The sequence below is a fragment of the Candoia aspera genome, chromosome 2 (genome assembly GCF_035149785.1).
Source record: "Candoia aspera isolate rCanAsp1 chromosome 2, rCanAsp1.hap2, whole genome shotgun sequence".
NCBI classification, from domain to species: Eukaryota; Metazoa; Chordata; class Lepidosauria; order Squamata; family Boidae; genus Candoia; species Candoia aspera.
This window is the reverse complement of record NC_086154.1, coordinates 168,311,072-168,332,811: the sequence shown is the minus strand read 5'-3', so window position 1 is coordinate 168,332,811 and position 21,740 is coordinate 168,311,072. Positions and strand designations below refer to the sequence as shown.

At 37.8% G+C, this 21,740-nt stretch overlaps 1 protein-coding gene across 1 annotated transcript in view; it reads left to right on the top strand.

Moving 5' to 3' along the window:
* The window catches only part of SHB (SH2 domain containing adaptor protein B), a 159,504-nt gene that overhangs the window by 112,177 nt on the left and 25,587 nt on the right, over positions 1 to 21,740 (top strand). The window contains exons 4-5 of the mRNA XM_063294816.1: positions 8,856 to 9,030; positions 12,063 to 12,182. Coding sequence (XP_063150886.1) covers positions 8,856 to 9,030; positions 12,063 to 12,182 — 295 coding nt within the window. The remainder of the gene's footprint in view (positions 1 to 8,855; positions 9,031 to 12,062; positions 12,183 to 21,740) is intronic.

The window sequence follows — 21,740 nt, the reverse complement described above, 5'->3', positions numbered from 1 at the left end:
GCTCTTTGGAGGTTTGGCTATGATTATTTGATTTAAATATCTTGGCAGACTGAAAAAAGGGGCTTGACTGCTCAGAAACAAATTCCTGGGTAGTGCAGAAGGTCCAACTAACCTTTCCTGTCTCTAGTGTATTGCTTGAGTGCAAGAAGCACTCAGTTATAGTCCACTATCAAAATAACGTATTTTGAGAACCCATGGCGTTCCAGTTTTTGCCAGGATGACCTTTGCCATGTTGATTCGTAATTATTCACCATAATCAAAGAACCTAGATCTCCTGAAAATAAATAATAACTTTAACCAGTGGACAGTAATAGATCCATGCACCTGATAATGCAGGAGAAGAACAACTATCTCACTATTTACAAAGATTCATGGTCAGGAACCCGGTTATGGATTTCATGCTGCTCCCCAAATTGATCACCCCAATACTCAATCTACTGTTACACCCTTCTAAACTGGCTATAATGATAACAAAAAGCATCCCTTCATGCTAATGGCAGGCAGAGAGTACTGTTCCCCCCAATGCTTCTTGTTGGAAATTGTGATTGACTTCTGAATACTCTTAGAAGGCTGGATGTATTCTCATGGAACATCGCAGAATGGAATGCCAGGTCTAAAGACTCCATCTTCACAGATTATGTTACCAAGTTTGATGTCCCATCTCTTTGGAACCAATCCCAAATTAACTTGTGAGCCAAAGTAGAAGCCTACCTAAGCAACTTTATACTTACCTCCAGTATCTTCTAAGATGCCACTCAAGCACTTAAGCTGTGGAAATTGCTCTTTTTCTCTTTCCACACCTACTGACATTAAATGTGAGTGTTAAGTCATTTTTTTCTCCATGTTCCGCTCACTATATACAGACGTGAATGCTATATATATTTATATGTATGTAGGCAACCATGTTACTTTGATACATAGAAACCAGAGGCTTTCACTTTGGAGAACCATAGACAAAGTATATAAGCCTACAGCCACTTTGGTATTCTGCCCACATAGGACGAGTGAAGTGGTTACATTCCAAATATGTGTTGAGTAGATAACCGTGTTTTCCTCCTCTTGTTTAAAGCAGAAGCCAAATACTGACATTTCCCCACAAATCTTATAGAAATAACAAGTGAATCTTTGGAAATGGTAGTGCAGTGATATGCACAGTTGCCTGGAAGTCTGAACCTTGCCAAACTCCTTGGGACTTGTGAAAGGTCCCCTGTGCAAGCACCGAGTCATGTCTGACCCTTTGGGGGGATGCCGCTTTCACAACGTTTTCTTGGCAGACTATAGTGGGGTGGTTTGCCATTGCTTTCCCCAGTCGTCGCTCAGGGTAAATTAATTAATACACAAGGAGACTGTTAGTCATTGTGAGCTCTTTCTTTTCCATTTAAGTAGCAGCCATTCTTTCTACTTGTTTAAAGCAAGTGTTCAGTTATTACAGTTTTTCTGCATTCTCCTCAACATACTGAATTAATCTGAGGGCAAACATTATTTCTAAAATGCATTGTTTCCATAGGAAAAACCAAAATTAGCAGGAGTCTCACTCTAAAAGAAGCATCTCCATACCCTTAGAAACCTTCTGTAGATAGATAAGATTGGAGATGTTCATTTAACTTCACCTACTCATCCATCCTAGTTTAGCAGCATTGCAAAATGCATGTTAGAAATTTCATCATAAGAGGTCTTTAAAAAAAATCCTGAAAGTTGTTTTCTTTATCGCAGTTGACAGCTTTGTGTTTTTTAAACTGCTACTCTTTAGATTGATTGCAGTTCTTATTCTAAAGCATTGCTATATTGCAAACTACATAGTAAACATAAAAATTCTTTGAAGTTATTTTTGATTGTTTTCCAGAGTTTGTGAGTGCTTGAACAGGGTGTGATGATGATTATATGTGATTTAGACAGTTTTTTTTAAAATTCTCATTTGAAGACAATATATGACAAGATAGTTGGTCTGACACTGAAACAGCAATCTTGATATTTAATAGCAAAATACCTACAGCAAGAGGACAAATTCATATGCTGAAAAACATTTTTGAATTGTAAATAACAAAAATCCCTTAGCCTTGGAGCTGTCTTTGTGTTTACGAGGGGGAGGAGAAAGTCAGAAAACATATTTTTATAAATCATTGTCAGGCATGTTGATCAGAACAAGTACAGTTTGGGTTAGAACATAAGCCTGCATTTTTGCCTACCTATCTAACACCATATCTCTGCCTATTTCTCAGCACAATAGAGATCTCTTAAGTTGAACACTGTTTTTGGTGACCACATGGACATTTTTCTTGGCAGTATTGCTGAACTGGTTTGTCACTGCCTTCTTGGGGGATTTTTTTTTGTTTTGTTTCCCAAACTAGCCTACAGCTTTGGGGTTTTGTTGTGGTCTCCTATCCAAGCAGTAACCAGATATGATCCAGCTTAGCTTTTCCTGAAATCAGCCAAAGTTCCAAGTTCAATCTTTTGCAGTCCTAAGCAAAAAGCCAGGGTAGGAAATTTTGAATAGATACTTTAATTTCACGTAAGACAGGTCCATATGGTATTCTGAAGAAATATAAATGTATGTATTATTAAACTTTCAAATATCAGCAGAGATTCTAGCACAGACTTTTTATAATTGGGAGAGAAAAAAAGCCAATGCAATTTTTGCCAAGAACATCAATATGTGCATTTCTTACAGTGATCATTTACATGGCTAAGTAAGAAAGTGCATATTTGTGAATTGTCATAAAAGCTATCCCTTCTTCATTAATTTTTTGCTAAGAAAAAGAGCAGAAGGTATACAGTAGTGGCTCCTTGCTCCTTCTATTTCCATGTCACTTTTCTGCAGCTGATAGATTAGGTTTGCTTTCCTGTTTCTCGAAAGCCTTGAGATGTATTCATTGGGGTGTTCATTCATTCATTCATTCATTCATTCATTCATTCATTTGATTTCTATAGCTGCCCTTCTCAGCAAGTGACTCAGAGCTGCTTACAACAATAAAAACTATAAAACAATTAAAACAATTTCAATTAAAACAATTAAATTACAGAATAAATATACATGGCCACCAAGTAAGCAGTGCATAGATGTTAATATAACCAAGAAACGGGACCATTCACAAGTTTGGGACCCCAGGCCCGGGCACATAACCAGGTCTTCACGGCCTTATGAAAGGCCAGCAGGGTTGGGGACATTGGAAATGATGGGACTTGCAGAACTCCCATCCCTTCAGGAGATTCAATCCAATACTGCCTCCAGAGGGGAAAAGGCTGGAATAGAACAGTAATGAGGAAAAATATATATACACATACAGACTTGGTTTTGTCTAAATGAAGCAGTGTTCTCGTAAAGGGGGGAGGGAGGGAGGGAGAGACAGAACTATACTATTTCTTGCACTTCTGTCATATTCTTCTTTCAATACGTCTTGCAGTTGCTTATGTATATGTCGATCTTTTGGTGGTGGTGGTTTTACACCATTTAAAGATCATGAAATGCATTTTGACTTCTGTTGCTGGATAAAGCTTTCATTTCGGAATGACGCAATTCTGTCTGTAGAAATCCCATATTGATCTTGGCAAGCTGGGTCATTTCATGAGGCTTTTTCTGTTCAGAACTGCTAATTCCCAGTTGGGTCAGCTGGAGTATATTAGGAGTAGGTCGTAAGAGAACTGCTAGTGGGTAACAGTATATATTCTAGTTAAGAAACCTGTGAGCTCAGTACACCCAAAAGATGCCAGATGTATCCATATAATTCACTCATTTTTCCTCTGTGTGATCAGGCTCCCCTAAAGAGAAATAATTTTGCCCCAGCCATGCATTACATATGATAATCAGTGGTGTCCTCAGCAGTGACAACAAAACAATAATACATGCACTCATCATTGCATAGATGGCCACAGCTATGTACTTTCTTCCTAATGTCTGACACAATAAGAAAGTTGTAACATTTGCACAGTGATGTCACCCATGTTTAATCATTTGCTGTCCCTTGTCCCTCACTGCAGATGGCCATGGATAGGAATATTCAGACTCTTCTGATGCAAACACATTAAAGTCAGCTACGCAAAGAATGCTTCCCGGGGCATCTTTGCACGAGTTGGTGCTTTAAGCTTGCTCTCTTCCAGACAAGAGAATTACGGTGAACAGTAACAGGTAGAAACAGCAGGTGGCATTTATGTGCACTCTAAAAACATTTATAATTTAAGAGTAGAACATGCCTCCAGTTTTAATTCAGGAAATTGTTCCTTAATAATCAAAAAATCTGGAAGTGCTCTGGAATCATGCCACATTTAATGGACAGAGTACCATAGTAAAATTACAACCATAGTAACCTTGGGAAATTTTAAATGTAATTATTTTTTTTAATCCATGACTTCCTTACCATCTTCACACAGAGTTGACAGAGTTTCTTGTCTGACTTCTCCAATTAAATGATTGCTTGCAGCCCTTAATTACATACAAATTATTGTAAATGGATTACTGTCTGCTAGCAGTGTTAGGTACTTTATTTATTATAGCAATATTTTTAAGGAATTATGCATATGCCTCTCAATAGCATTACAGAATATTGCTATTTTGCAGAATAAATACATACAATTTAATTCAATTTTGTGAACCATTTGAGCACATCTGCTTTTTGATGATTATTCTGTGACTTTTAGAATAGTTTAATTTGTATGAAGTATTTTTATAATTTCATAAATGTCATTCAGGGCCAACTCACCTCAGATAGGACTTCCTGTGTGAGTATTGCATCCACGTTAATGACCAGCACACACTTGTCTATTTTTTTGTATAGTCACAGGGCAAAGTAGACTTGAACATGTAAAGATTTAGGCACCCCTGGTCAAATTGTATGTTTAAGTGAATCCCTGAGTAAACAGAAACTGACAGTTTCTACATGGTACAATGTTAAATACATTTTTCTTCAAATCTAAATGTATAGCTACTATCTACGTGCAGTAGTTTACAGATTTAAAAATGCTAAATATGGCACCCAAACTCTTTCACTCAGTCAAATCAAATCTTTTTTATGGTCATAGACCAGCGTAAGGAGGTTAGGGTACAGTCAATTAAAAAGCATAATATTTCGTTCAATATTTTGTAGTAGCTCCTTAGGCAGAAATAACAGCTTCCAAAGGCTTCAAGTAGCCAACTAAGGGTCTTTCTATTCTTCCCTTTTTTAAATCTTTTCTCACTCTTCCTTGCAGAACTCTTATGAATCAGAAATATTCTTAGAACTCCTTGCATGCACTGCATGCTTGAGATCTCCCCACAGATTCTAAATAATATTCAAGTCTGAGGACTATTACCATACCTTTATATTTCTTTCCTGAAAGTACTTCATGGTTTATTTGGAGATGTATTTCAGATTGTTGTGTTGCTGAACTATCAAACCTCTTTTCAGCTTCAATTTGTTTCCTTACCGTGAGACATTGGATGCAAGAATATGCTGGTATTTAGCTGAATCCATTCTTCTATGCATACAATATTTCCTATGCTCCTGGCTGCCAAAGGATAATAGAGCAATCCCTATACTTAATGGTTGGTAAGGTGTTCTTTTGTTCAGCTGTTTTGTCCTTTTTGCTCCAAATGTTTCTTGTGTGGTTATAGCTGAATAGTTCAATTTTTGTTTCATCATTCCAAAGCACATTGTTCCAAAAAACTGCAGGCTTAACAGGGTTTTCTTTTACATACTTTAGACAATGTCTTTTGTGATGAAGAAAAGGTTTCCTTCTGACTACTGTCCCATGCAGTTCATTCTTGTGTAAGCAACACTGCACTGTGGGCATTAATTTAATTGTCAGCTAAACTTTTCAGCAGATTATTTGCAGTGATCTCTGGATTCTGTTTTTAGATATGACTATTCTGGCAGAGATTTTTTTTTTATCTTTGAGATCTTCATTTGACTTCAACAGTTCTTTGTAACTTCCATTTCTTAACAGTATTTCTCACAGTTGGAATTGCCAGCTGGACACATTTAGGGATTCTTATAGCCTTCTACTGCTTTGTAAGAGTGAATTACCTTTATTTTCAAATGCTCAGACAGCTCTTTAGGGGAGCCCACAGTAGTTAAAGGTAGACAGAATAACAGCTCTAACCTGAGTTAAAGGGTCAGAATACTTGATTACCTATAGGATTGTCTTCATCTGGCTAATTGTAGGCTTAAGAAGACTATCACTCTTGGGTCACACTGAATCAACCTGAAGGCTGTCCAAACTTCTTCACATGACATATTCACTTTTCTTATTTTGAATCTGTAAACAATTACACATAAATTTTAAATACGCATCCACATTTGCATAAAGATGTTATGTTCAACTTTGTGCTATGTAGAAATAGTGTTCACTTAGGGATCCATAGAAACATACAATTTTGGTAGACTTTTGCATGCAACTGTATTTTGTTCCACCTTTTGAAAGTACACAATTTTCTTATGTCAGTCTAATTTTTACATAAAGTATCTTCTAAATTGTACCCCTTATTTTCCCTCCTATATGTTGGATTGGTGGTCTAGTTAGCATAGCCCAAAACGGTCTATAAATTATTTAGAACTGGAAAACACCTTTACCCCCATTCTACATGGCAGACACAGTATTTATATATTGTGTATGGTTGGGTTTTTTTGACTTAGTGAAGACTTCAGTTACCTGTAACAACAAATTGGGATGTAAAACTATTTTCAAGTGAGATTGCAAAGCATTATTTTATTAAATCTGGTTTAAAGTGTAAAACAACCTAGCAAATAGTTATTTAATGCTGTATGCCTTACTTCCTTCAATCTGCCTGTATTCAGATTGGCCACAATTATATTAAACATCTATTTTGTATATAGAAGCGCTAGGGTATTTTTGAGAAACTATTCATTTAAGCCAAGGCCACCCCTTGCTAAGTACAGTCATCATAACTAGATTAGATTGCATTTTTTCTCATTCATGCATAGAATTCAGGCTTGTTATCTCTCATCTAGGGAGACAAGATGCTATATAGATAAGGCATTTAAATAAAGCTTACGTTACTCTCATTTAAACCTTTAAGTAACTATATTTTATTAACCAGCATTATTTTTGTTGTGGTTTTATTTATAACTTAACATTCTGACTTACCCTCTATGGTGGAGCATATCTTGGCAAATAATTTCATTGTACATTTAAGGTCTGAACCAGGCTAAAACAATAGTCCTGGTTAAATACACTGTTATTCTGATTTTTGCCTCCTCTTTCCTATTAATTTTAGATATCTTGTTAATAAATCAACCAACAGCTCTGACTAGAAAAATACTGGTGCTGCTGTTCTCTTTTCATTTTCTTCGTATTGTTTTGCTTGACTAAAGAAAAGAATCTAACCAAATGAGATTTTTAAAAGAGCTGGAGTCTGAAGCCTTGCTGTGGCTGAGCTTGTGCATTACACTAAATCATGATCTGATTTATTTGGCTTTGGCTTAATATATTATGTGAAACCAGCTAGTGTAGCTTATTCAAGATACCATGTTTAAAATTAATCATAACCTTTCCCCCATCCTGCAACCAATCTATGAACATCTGGGAATGATAGGAATAGAAAATCCCAATATTTGGCTGGTTTGGTAGCTATGTCACAGACTACCTCTGGGACAGCTCCCTTCTTTAGAAATATTAGAGGGAGGAAGAGTTTGTGCAAATAATGGGACTTGGTGAGGGTCTTGTGTGTTTGTTTGTACTGCTACTCTTGTTGCACTGAGGGATGTGATAATAATGTTCATAGAGATAGATACGTAGGCCTAATCAAAGCAAGGTATGACAGTAGCGATTTAAATGTGCACATGCATGCACAAACACATATACACACACTTAAGCTTTAAGTATCTAGATGTGAATCATTGCCCAGTAATTTTTTTTCCTTCTGAACTTGCAAAAAGGCGGAATCTAGATTCAGTTATGCACAGGTGTAAGCATTTATTGCCATTTTGGGTCAGCTTGTTTGCACTTGTTCTAAACAAACACTGACATTTCTTACTTGCTTCAGCTGGAATTCAATCTGCTGAAGCTGAAAGTTCTCTTATATGAAATTAATTGTAGATTGATGCTAGATTTAATTTATTACTGTTAATTGAGAACTCTTTTTGTGTCTTCTTTCAAAATTAATCTTTGGAGTTCTATCCATCTCTTTCTGAGAGAAAAGGTGGTAATCGCTGTTAGATTCAACTGATAACCTCCAGATGAGTTGGACTACAGGGATCAGAATTCCCAACCAGCATGATTAAAGTAATTCTAGAAACTGTAATTCTTTCACATGTAAAAGATAGGTAGTTGGAAAAGGCTGCATTAAGCTGAGTCCTATTGTTGTCCTGGTTTTGTGTGTTTTGAGTCAAATCAAGACCCTATGCTGATCCATCTTATGAGGGTGGCCAGATAGAAGACCAGCATATCAGTCATAAGCAGAATAATGCATGGACACCTACAGTATCTTACTGGAATGGACTGATTGCCCCTGTCCCTGATTATTTATCTGAGCCTTTTCTGCCAGCATTGTCTGTGATATAACAGAATAAGGCTACTAGATGAGACAGCAGAAAGCAACAACAAGCAAGAAGTTTTATGAGTGGCTTTGGGGAATAAGTACAGCTAGGAAATGGAGACTCAGAAAGAGCCATTTGAGAGCTGGTTTTCTGCCAGCTAAATCAGTCTTCTGCAACCTGACATGGCCTTGATGTCTTGGGAATATATCTCCCAAAATTCCAAGCCAGCCTGTCCTTATATTGAAATGAATAAATAAAACCATACTTATTAAATGTTGCTTTGTTTCACTGACCTTTGTCAATATTAGTCATTTCTGTTCATTATTTAAAATTCTCTTGGGTGTTTGCTAATTTGGAGGTAATAGTTTTCTTGAATATGTCTTGCAGCCCAGTTCAATGGGGGAGAAATAAGGCAATCTTCACCTTCTCCATCTTCAAGTGATCGGCGCCGACAGCTTCGGGCACCAGGGGGAGGCTTCAAACCCATCAAACATGGTAGCCCAGAATTCTGTGGAATCTTGGGGGAGAGAGTGGATCCAACTATTCCGCTGGAAAAACAGATGTAAGTTGCTGACACTTTGTATAGGGAAATGTAGGACAGCAGAAACTGACATTAAAGTAATTCTTTTGCAGATGTTGGGAGTTTGCAGGGCTATATTCCAATACATTTTCCTCAGAATCACTTTGCTTCGTCTTGCATACCCTAAGTCTATAACTGGATATATTTTTCTTTTTCTGCTTCCATGCAAGGGCCATCTCATTTACATAGCAGAAGCAAATTGATTTGTTAGAAAATGTAAACACAATAGCCAACCCCCTATAGCCAATCTCAGTTCATAGCAGTATGAAGTTTTCAAGCATGCATAGTCAAGTTTTACTTGCTTCCATGGTGGATGTGGCAGATGTACAGCTAGAAAATATACCTGTGAAGTGACTGTTGGAATATATCCTGCCTCTATAACATAAAAGGGCATTTTAGAGCATTTGGGCTGCTTTTCAGAACCATGGACATTATGTGCCTTTTTCCAAGAGGGTGTTTTTTTTTTTTTTTTGGTAACACCTTTTTAGATACAAGCAAATTAGTATCAGTGACCTTTTCTCATTTTTTTCACCAAGAGGAAATTTTTAAGTGGATATACTGTGTACAAAGCACAATCTACTTTAATAAAACCAGAAATCTTCATGCCTTCCATCTAATATAGTAGAGGGAAATTATGAGAACAGGAACAGTTTAGTCCAGTTCACCATACAAATACACAGTTTCATGTAGTTAAATACATAGATATCGATATAGATATAGATAATAACCAGTGTTCAGAACTCTATGAGGAAGTTTCACAAATATTTCTGGATGATTGAAATTTTTAAAAAAGGGGGTGGTATGTGCTAGAGGGGGCAGAATTTCCAAGCATAATCTCACACCCATTCTCCCTCAAGTGATGAAAGAGAATAGCTGAAAAGTGTTATTGTCATCCAGTGGATTAGCAGTATGTTAGGACTGATATAAGTGTTTATTTACAGAATATATAATTGACTGATTCCCTGCTCTAAGATGTCATGGTGGTATTTAACTCAGTTTTTTAAAATGAAATGCAGAAATTCATAGAATAGACCTATCAAGAGTGATTTGACCGAAAATAAAATATCATAAATTGAGTTGGTATAATTCCAAGTAACAGATACTGGGAAACAAACAACAAGGATGGCTGTCAGCTTTATGCTTGTTTGGAAATGCCTTCCCAAATCTAGTGTCCTCCTGATATAGAATATCTGGATGGATATTCTAAAAGTTCTAGCCCCAACACTGTTGAAAGACATCAGGTGAGGAACATTACCTACTGATAGCTGACTGGCTGCTGGACTAGATGAACTTGGATCTGCTGCAATAAGGGAGTTCTTTCATTTGTAATCTATATCAGACATCAGCTATATATGAAATGGAACTACCGTTTGAGAGGAATTTATTTGTGGCCTTTGCTCTAATGGAGTTGATCAGCCTTCTACAACCTAAACCAGACGGGCTGCTCTACAGCTCCCCTAATTCCCAGCCATTATAGCCATAGTTAGAAATGGCTGAAATAGGTCTAAAGTTTTGGCAAACTTGGATTCCTGCAGAATATAGTTGTCTAGTGTTGGAGTAGTTACAACAGGAAGGAGAATCTTCACAACCAAATTAAAGGGATTTTGTCATTGTTCATAGTCACTCGTCATACCCAGGAATGCACAGACCACTGCCAAAGGATTCTGTGGGAATACTTTGTAGACATTATTTGACAATTCTGTCAAGTGTTCATGTTCAGCTTCTGTTACTAATTGGTACACTTACCTGCCTTGTTTGTTGGTTATAAACTATAGATGTGTTAACATCCATATCTGTTCCTCTTTCAGTTCAGTATGTTACAGACTGTCCCCTGCATTAAGCAGTCCTTTACAGTATTAAGCACAACCAAACCTCAAGTAATAACAAAACAAATAAATATTCATAACATTGTATACAACTGTTGCAGTAAATGGCTAAAATTCAGAAAAAATATTTTTGTTTTTATTTGCTTTTCTGTCTTTGCTTGCCTTTTTTTTCCTAATCACCAGAAGAAAATTGGACAGGTGAGTCCATGGAACAGAATAAAGGAGTAGAGTGGCCCACATGACTTGGCACTGTTTTTGAGGGCTATCATTTTTAATTCTCCTTTACTTAAAAAAAACAACATTGTGAACAGGATATTAATATTCCTGAAGCAAACGTTCTGTTCCGGCCCTTGGGGAGCTTGTTTTCTGTTTGCAGAAATAGAAAATAGAGGGAACACTCAAAATTATGATTTGCTGCCTCAAATCTCAAATGGTGTATTCTGTTCTGTCATTGATGCATGTGTAAAATTAGATAAGAGATTAATGGATAGTCAAACTACAGTCCTTTTTAGTTCAGTCTACCTCGTTACCTCAGATATGTTTAGATAATATATACTTCACTTACACATGAAGCAGTATTGGGTGGTAGATGTTCTCAGGTGGAATTCCAGAGTTGTCTTGTTCAAATCCCCAATGTAAGTGAATTATGTAATCACTCTAAGAAATCTTTGTCTGTCTGTCTCTCGTGGACACACCACAGACACATCCATACACATGCACACAATCTAAAAAATGGTACAATCCAGAATTATGTCACCTTATTCTGTATAATTTCTGAATGAATAACTAATAGAATAGAACAGAATACTTTATTGGCCAAGTATGATTAGACATACAAGGAATTTGACTTCAGTGGAAGAGCTCTCAACACATTTACATAACGTCAGAAATGCTTGTTGTCCTCACTGTGGTCTTCTGTGATCAAGACTAATGGTGATAATGAGGAATCTGATTGTCCTATTTGATGTATGAACTCTTCTGCCTCACATGATATGTTCAACCTATTGAAATTCATAGAACTAAAGTTGCCTACATTGTTCTGTGTATGTTATTAATATTTAACTCTTTTCCTCTGAAATTCCATTTAGATATACTAGAGTGTCCTTTAAAAAAAACTCTTAAAATTTTAAGTGAATTGATTCTAAGTGTTAACTGCTTGTATTTTTTGTTTGTTCGTTTGTTCTGTAGATGGTATCATGGAGCAATCAGTCGGACAGATGCAGAAAACCTCTTGCGCTTGTGTAAAGAATGTAGCTATCTAGTGAGGAATAGTCAAACAAGCAAACATGACTATTCGCTTTCATTAAAGTAAGTATGCTTTAAACAAATGATAGGCACAGTCTTAAGCAGATTTTTAGGGTGCAGTAGCAGCTACCACGCATTCCATCCTCTTGACAGTAAAAAGGCCTCCCCGTGCCCCATAGGAATTTTAGAATTCCAAATGTCAGACTGGATTGCTTTGAGTGACAGTTCTGAGATTTGGTTGTAATGCTCCCAGGACAAACAGGGGTTTTGTTTTGATTTGATTTGTTTTTAGTATTTATCTGGCCCTTTTATCTCTTCTTGCTGCTGATTAAAATGTTTCTGCTACTCTTTTTTTTCCCCCTCAACATTTAATAAACCAATTGTGTTGCTTGTTTTTCCTCCTCTTTCCCTGCTTCAACAACTATTTTATACCAACAAAGCACAAAATATTGTTTTGTACAGAATACAGTGAATGAAAATATTATTCTTATTGACTGGTAAACTACCATGTAAAATTTCCCCAAGTAAAACAAACAGTGACGATTGGGGTGGAATAGAAAGGATTTTACTCTTAGGGAGATACCAAAGATTACATTAAAAAGAATGAGGAAAAAATGTGAATAATCATTTAAAAAATCAATACTAAACGTTTTAGACTGCGTTTGTAAATATATTTACCTGAGATTAAATCCTATTAAATTGACTAACATTTGTTTCCAAATAAAGATGCAAAAGATCAGATTTTTAAATATCTATATTTGTTTCTGCAGTCAATAGTACCTATACGGATATGAATTGGAACAATTGTACTACTTAAACATTCATTTTGTAAGACACCCAGAGTCACTATGTGAGATGGGCAGCTATATAAATTGAAGAAGGAAATAAAGTAAAGTAATAAAATAAAATAAAATAAAATGAAGAATGCATTATATTTTTATTAATGAAAATGCAACATCCCATTCTACTTATATTTTACTGAATCAATCTGTTATAAATTCTAGGAAGTCTTGGTCTAGGCCAGTAACCAGTTTTATTCTTCCCATAGTCATAGAATTATTTCTTTCTAATTAACTTCAATCCAAAATTTGTTCAGGGGTGGTTTAGATAAGCAATAAAAGGTAATATAATGAGATCAGATTTGGACAGTTATTCAAATAAGAAAATTGTTTTAACCCAAGACACATCATAATTACATATGCTAATAATACCTGTAAACTACAAACATTTATTTGAGGAAAGGCAACAATTTCATCTCATTATCAACATTAGAGTCATTGGAAGGTTTTTTTAATCAACGCTAAGCAACATTACGTTATTATTGATATATTTGACTGACTTGCCACAACAGAACTCTCAAGGATCCTGGCTTAGCAGTGGACAAGAAGCTTGCAGGTGCTCCCACATCTCCCACCTGCAGTAATAGCTAACCAACCATGGACTGGCCCTTTGTGATCCATGACTTCTTTCCTGGCTCATTCCTCTGGAAGCAACCTGGAACTCCTGTTTAGTGAGGTGCTAAACAAACCATGGTGGAAAGGGATCTCATATACCAAGCTAAGAAAATCCTCTGCTCAAGACCCTAGACAGCCACAACCACTTAGCGTACATAACACAAGTTAAAGTAACTATTAGTGTAACTCTCATACTTTTGTGCAACATGAGCTCCACGTAGATGTAAATGAAATCAAAGCCTTTCAAATCAATGTCACAAAAACATACCATAAGGAAAGGGTTAATTGCTGGCTTGATCAGCCTCAGACAAGTTACCTTTAGTGGGATTTCTTTCTCTTTCTGAGAGAACCCATTTCCTCTTTGTTACTGTCATCATTACCTATTGTTTTCTCCCCCCCACACACACACTCACACCCCAGGCATAAATGAAGAGTAGAACATAAATGAGTCTTCTTTGTTTTTTTCTGCTTGAAAGTGGAGTGCAGGTGAATGGCCAGAGACATCAAGGGGCAGAAGAAACACAGCCAGGGGGCTTTGGAAGTCCCCATATTGGGATGTGGGCCTCAACCTCCAGATACCAGCCTTGGGTACTGTTCCGGAAGGCAGGCAGGCAGGCAGGCAGGCTGAAATATGAACCTTTGATCTGTCCTTCCTTTCTTCATTTCATCTAAGAGAATTTGGATGAGTGAAACCTAATACCTGGGGTATTTTGAGGGTGGAGTTTTTCCTAATTCAGAACCATGAAATATATTATGCTCCCAGCTGGACTAGGAAAGTTGAAAGGCAATATAGTAGTTTTATACTTCCGAATAATGTTTTAAAGGCTTTTTTCTGCCATCACATTAGTTTCATAAAACATCATCTGCCAGCATTGTGTACAATAATTTTTTCACAGGAGATTATATATATCCTGTACCATATACAGTGCAGAGTGAGTATATTTTAGGCATTCCTTTTCTCCAGATAAAAAGGAAATCAGGAAGAGAATTATTTTACCTCTAATGGCTGATCTCTTCTTCCAGGGGTTCCCCTAAAAAATAAATTATTTCAGTAGGTTGCTACCAGTCAGGTAGAATCTCCCAACATATTCTAGTCTATTGAGCAGGAAAATTTTCAGCTACCAAATATTTGTCCCTATAGCCCATCACTGGGAAAAACAGAAAAGAAGGTCCTGCCCAAAGCCCAGAAGTACAGAAGTTAATAAAACATGAACATTTTGAAAACACAAAGGGTGGCTGTGCAGTTTTGTACATTAGAAAGGTTTTAATAAGAAATCTGTTTTTCAAATTATCTGGCTGTTTCTCAATTTCAAAAAGAGTTTATCTCAGACAGGGGAATAGCAGGTAAAACAAAGGGAAAGGGTGCTCCCAGGAACAGAATTCTAAATAAAATAAATGTCAGACCAACCATGCTACTTATAGAAGTTGCTTGAGTTGGCATTCAAGAGTTCACTGCAGAACGAATACTTGGAGAGAGAGCTTCTGGGCCTCCTATTATTAGTTCCTGTTGGTTTCCCTCATTTTAAAACATTAGTCTCAGAAATTTATAGAGAAAGCCAGCCTCTTAGGGGACTTAAACAATATGCTCCATCCCTGATTGCCCAAATCAGATCAGAAGATTACCTGGTATCTGAGCCCATCTCCTAGTGAACCTATAGTTGAATGCCAAAGCAGCTGTTCTGTTCCAGCTGTTAAAAGAAGTGTTTGCTTATTTGCAATGCAGGTTTATACTTCACATACATTTAAGATTTCTTTTCATTAATTTTCTGAGATACACAAAGATAAAAAATTGCATATATACAAATTTTTTTTGTACAGAAGGAGGACCAAAGTATTTAAAACTAATGTTCTTAATTATATTCTTTACACTCAGGATGGATCTGTATTAACTGCGAATCAAATTATCTGATTATCAGATTATCTGGACCCATTCCAGTCGGGCTTCAGGCCAGGGTACAGTACAGAGATAGCATTTGGTTGCATTTGTTAGTGACCTGAGACAGAGCCTGGATGGGGCTAGTGCATCCATCCTGGTGCTCCTTGATCTCTCAGTGGCTTTCAGTACTGTTGCTAGTATCCTTTTGGACCAGCTTCAGGGGTTGGAAGTGGGAGGCACCATTCTGCAATGGTTCTCCTCCTTTTTGTGTGGTCAGTTTCAATCAGTATTGGTGGGGGGTGGAGAAGAGATAGCACCCATGACCCCTCACTTGTGGAGTGCTGCAAGGTTCAACACTTTCTCCCCTCTTGTTTAACATTTGCATGAAACTGCTGTGTGGAGTTGTCCATCAGTTTGGGATCACGTATCATCAATGTGCTGATGATATCAAATTGTACATCTTGACCCTGGACCAACCAAGTAATGCTGTTGAAGTCCTGATCCAATGTTTGGAGGCTGGGTGGGCCTGGATGGGGAGGAACAGACTCCGATCCAATCCTGGCAAGACCAAGTGGCTATGTTTGTTCTGGGGATATTCCGTCTTAAGGTTTGATGGGGTTGCACAATCTGGGGTCATCTTGGACTCACAGCTCCTGCTTGAAGAGCAGATAGCAGCTTTGGTTACAAGGGTCTTTGCACAGGATCACCTTGTATGCCAGTTGCACCCTTCAGACAGTCATTCACACCTTGGTCACCTGACAAATGGATTACTGTAATGTGCTGGGTGGTTTTCAAGGCTGCTCTTGAAAACCACTCAGAAGCTACAGCTAGTCCAGAATGTAGCAGCATAGGCAGCGATGAGTGGTTCACAGTATGCTCACATGTCCCCAGTGCTTAGCGAGCTGCACTGATTACCAGTAAGCTTCCAGGTACAGTTCAAGGTGCTGATTATTATCTATAAAGTCCTTCATGGCATAGGGCCTGACTATTTGAGGGTCCGCTGGTCTCCAAATGTTTCAGTCCATCCAGTGAGGTTAGGCAAAGTGGGCACACTTTGGGTCCTGTCAATTAAACAATATCATCTTGCAGGACCCAGGAAGCATGCCTTCTCTGTTGTGACATTGGCAGGATGGGTCACAGGTTGCATGAGCCTAGTTTAGCCTTTAGTAATGCATAGTTAAATGTGGCTGGTTTGTGATACTGGTGAATTATTCCTTTTTAAAAAAACGATGTCAGAAGAAAGCAAAACATGAAGTGATTTGCACTACAGTTGTCAGTTTAGAACAAGAGAATTCAGATTTTTCCACTGAATTTCAGAGATGCCCTCAAGTGTGACAAACTCTCCTCTGGTGGTCTGCTCAACCACCTGAAGAAATGTTGGGTCATAAACAAATCTATCATGTTCCCTGCTGTTGCACCACTAAGCCTAAACTAAGATTATTTTACTACGTGATTTTTGTAGTATTGCATTTTAGGTAGGAGCCTCTTGGGCTACTGGAATGTCAGCAGTAGTTGAAAGGGTAGAAGGAGGCTTTCAGACTAGTGGAATTGGGATGTGCAAAGTACGCTATCCTAGAAGGAAGATACACGTTTGGGAGGCAAATTGTGTTATCCCACTCTTAGCATTTAATGTACCAAAGCAAATCCTGTGGAGTGCAGAAAAAGGCATGAGAAGAAAACTCTATAAATGTGTCCATAAAGTTACCAAGCTCATTTTGAAGGAGATTTTACTTTTATCCTGTTATTGGTTGGAGAATGAGTCCTGTGGTATTGTAGTCTGCTTGAATCTGGGCAGGAAGGCCTCTTAGCTGACTGTGTTGTAGGAATGCGTATATCCTTCCAGTAGAAATAAAATTAAGCATTTGCATGAAAGCACTGCTCCATAACTTACCTACTATAAAGTAGTCTACACATCAGGTGTTTCTGTATCATTCTCCAATTTCTTTTTCTTTCAAGAGAAGATGTATGTGAAAAGTTGTTCCTAAGTCTAATTCTTGGGTAGTTTCACCAAATCCCTGCATGTACTGAACTCCTAAATTAAACTTCTCCAATGGACCCAGGTGTACTTAACTAACATTCCCAGAATTCCCAATCATTGTTATAACCACAACACATCTGGATGACTGACCTAAATCTTTATTCTGAAATGAAGTGAGGGGTTGAATTCTAGCTTTCCTGTCTCTTTGTTTCTCAAGATAGGAAGCTCTTGTGAAATGCTTAAAATGCCATATTTATTTATTTATTTTCTATCCCGCCTTTATTATTTTTATAAATAACTCAAGGCGGTGAACATGCCTAATACTCCATCCTCCTCCTATTTTCCCCACAACAGCAACCCTCTGAGGTGAGTTGGGCTGAGAGAGAGTGACTGGCCTGAGGTCACCCAGCCGGCTTTCATGCCTAAGGCGGGACTAGAACTCACAGACTCCTGGTTTCTAGCCCGTTGCCTTAACCACTAGACCAATTTTTTGATGTGCTTTATAAAGAATAAATAGCAGTGCTTCAGGTCTTTATTTCTTCTCTCCTGGATCATGTTTGTTTTTTGAATTGCAGACACATTTGGCATTGTTTTCTGAAGTAGAATGAAGCTTTGATGAGGACTGTACTGGAAGTACAATTGCAAAATCTTAGGGTGCTAAGAGACAGGACAGTTCAATAATCTGCACTAGGAGCTAAGGCTTAAAGCAGTTTTCCTGTGATAATTTTAAAACATTTTAGTACTTACTCCTTTTGTTTAAGAAAACCTACAGAAATATACCTGTAATACCTGCCTCCATCAAGAGTTCAGAGTTTTATGCTTGAAACCGACAGCCATGTCAGAACTTTTGATGTATCCACTCTCAAATGAATAGACATGGAATTAAATCTACTTCCCACTGTTAAAGAAGTGAATTTCACTAGTCCTCCAGTCTTCTAAGATGGGGACATAGATGCTGGTGATAACAGGAACCATACCAGAATGGGAGGGTGGGAGTGCATAGGGTTGGGACTGTAAGATATTTACTTCTCATGGAAGTGGAAATGTAGCCACTCAGAGTCACTTGCTGAGATGGGCAGCTATAGAAATCTAATAAATAAATAAATAAATAAAAGTTTTAAAGTCCAAGCACCAGCACTAACATTTGCAATCTTCTTTCTCTGGTCAATTTCTGACAGCAGATTCTGACAAATAGAGATTAGGCAAGTGTTTTGATTTAAATTGTTTTCAGAGGGGCTGGTAGGCAATTGTCTGTTTCCTCCCCTTTCTCCACACAGTATGGTTTGGTTCATTTGCCCCAGGACAGCTAAGCTAAAATGATAGCCTACAAACTTTTGCTTAGCTTGTACATCAAGCAAATGGATTTTGCATTCCCAGAACAGGAATGACAAGTTGATGTATTAATTTTTTAACAATGCTTAAAGTAAAGGCATATGCAGCTTCCTGCATATGATGAAACATGTCGCTGACAGTAGGCATCTCTCTTCTGTTGAATTGCATCATTTCATAATTCACCCTTTATGACTAAAGATGATTTTTTAAAATCTGCTGTTAAAGCAGTTTGTGTGGCAGTCCTCTATTCCTTCACAAGATATATTCTCTCTTGACCTCTCCTGATGACTTCATGAAAAGTCCCTGGAGTTTTCTTGGCAACAGTTTGGAAGTAGTTTGCCATGACCTTCCTTCAGTGTGTTCCTTCAACTTCCTGGTTCAGCCTATAGCGCTGGTTTTCCTTATGGTTCCCCATCTTAGTTACCAACAGGTCTGACCCTGCAAAGCTTTTCAAGATCAGCCAGCATTAGATAAATGCTGCCTATATGCACTTATGCAGTTGTAAGTCATGTTAAACCCAACAGGACTTAATCTGAGAAGATAGGAGCATGGTTGTCCTATAAGAACATTAAGTCTTGGTTTTACAAAAGCAACTTGCTTTGTAAGTGAGCAACATTCCCTGAACCCTTCCCTGCCCTTTCCTAGAGAACATTTCTAATGTTGCTGATTCGATTCCCCACAAGAAATTCTAAAAATGTGTAATTAATTTTGCCTGAATTTTTGAATAAACCAAAATAATTTGGAAAATACTATGCATGTATACATTGAAGTAGGGTTTGTAACATGAATGATTTTGAAACCACTGAATTGTTGTGGTAAGTAATTGCATCTTTCATAAGCACAAGACAGTTTCTAGGAAAGCAGAAGTAAGAAGTTACAGTTGATTAATGTAAGGGATAATATTGTCAACTTTAAGAAACTAACAGGAAATTATTGGAAACAAAACAGTTAATTTATCAGAGATATCATGGAATTATGAAAAATACATCCTGTTTTGAATTCTTCAAAAGCATGGTAAACTTTATTGAAAGTATCAGAATTTTGGAATGAGATTCCCCTTCTGTATTCTTTGTTGTTTCTATGCAAGGCAACTTTCCTTTGGAACATCCTTTTCTTTCTCCGTTGACAAGTTTGTTATTCGGCTATAGGCACAAAGAATCAGCTGTGGCAGTTTCAAGACATACAGTACAATCTATGCTTTCTCTGTTGATTTATGTTACACAAAGAGTTTTTTTTTCTTCCCAGTGGCAGCCACATTCTATTCTGTTCAAGAACATGTGACTATAAATCTTGATTTGCAGTGTTTGAGTTCTGAAGAACAACACAATTTTCTTCATTAAAACACTCTACCAGCTGACCAGAGCCTTTATAGTAGTAAATAAGCAAGGTAATGGAAAGGCACTGCCTGCTTCCAATTTGTTTGCAATGCATGAAGTAGATAATAGAACTACAGAACAAACTTACAAGGTCAGAGACTCATGCTGAGCTATCTGGCTTTGACCTCCATGTATAGCACAGGTCAATTGCATTTCCTTCAGTCATTTTTCTGTATCAAGCCAGCTAAGCTGAATTCTGCTAAAGTAATCCTCTAGAAAGGTTTCATTTTTGAAGAAAGGTTGTGATCTTGAGAAGAGCCATCCTTTTCCCCTGAATGGTTGTGTCAGTTTAATTCAGAATGTCCTTTTCATATATTTACATTTTATCAAAAGATCCAGGTACAACAGTTAGGTTATTTTGGCAGCAATTTCAGGGGGCAGGTAGGAATGACTTTTGCTGCCTACTAATACAACAACATTCTAGATGGTTTTAATTAGAAAGGATGATGAAGAAAAGATAACTTTAAGATCATTGATAGATTACCATGCTGTTAACGGTGGGGGATCTTGTGTGTTTCCTTTTCCTTGACCAGAGTGAGAGAGGTTATAAATAGTTTTTGTACAGAAGTCATCTTTCAAATGCCTTAGATAGAGGTTTAACAGAGCGAAATGCAAAAGCTTTTCCAAAAACACATTATTTCACATTATAGATTTTCTGTGTTGGTCATTCCATCATGAAAATAACGTTCTGTTTACTTAGAGACCTACTTGGTTGAAGAGAATAATTTAGAATCAGATGCGGTCACAGCAATTATCTAGCTAAACTCCCTGCTCAGTTCAGGATCCCCTAGCCTAGAGCATCTCTGGTAGATGGCTATCTAACCTCTAGCAAAAGAGAACTCATCATGTCATTTGGAAGCCTGTTCCACTGGCTGACAGCACATACAGTCAGCAAGTTCCTCTTGATGCCTGGCCTGAACCTCCTCCTTTGTAGTTTTCACCCACTGGTTCTGGTTCTGCTCTGTGGGGCAATAAAGAATAAGTCTACTCCTTCTTCTGTGTGACAACCCTTCAGAACAGTTAAAGACTGCTGAAGCATCTCCCCTTACTTGTCTTTTCTGCAGTCTAAACATGCCCAGATCATTTCATTGTTCCTCCAAGGGCATGGTTTCCAGACCCTTCACCATCTTGGTAACCCTGCTGTGAGCTTCTTCCATTTGGCACGGTCCTGGACAGAGTAGTCCAAAGGAGGTCTGACCAAGGCAGAGTGGAATGGAACAATTATTCTTCATGATGTGGACGTTGCGCTCCTGGTAATGCACTCCAAGATGGCATTTGCCTTTTTTAGCAGCTGCACCACACTGCTGGCTCATGTTTAATTTGGGGTTGGCAAGGACACTCACATGCCATTTGCACATACTATTGCCAAGCCAGGTGTAACGACCTGAATGCTCAAGCATTCACTGGAAGACAGTCCAGAGACTGTTCTCAGTTAACTGTTTAATGAAGCAAAGCGTCCGATACAAGGAAAAGTTGCAAAAGACAGTTCCCACGCGTTCTACAGTTTAAAATCACAAAAGCCTCCAATTACACCCCCCCTCCCCACATAGGCATGCACCCCCTCCCTGGTACCAGCAGATGGCCCAAACGGTTTCCGCCCGCTGA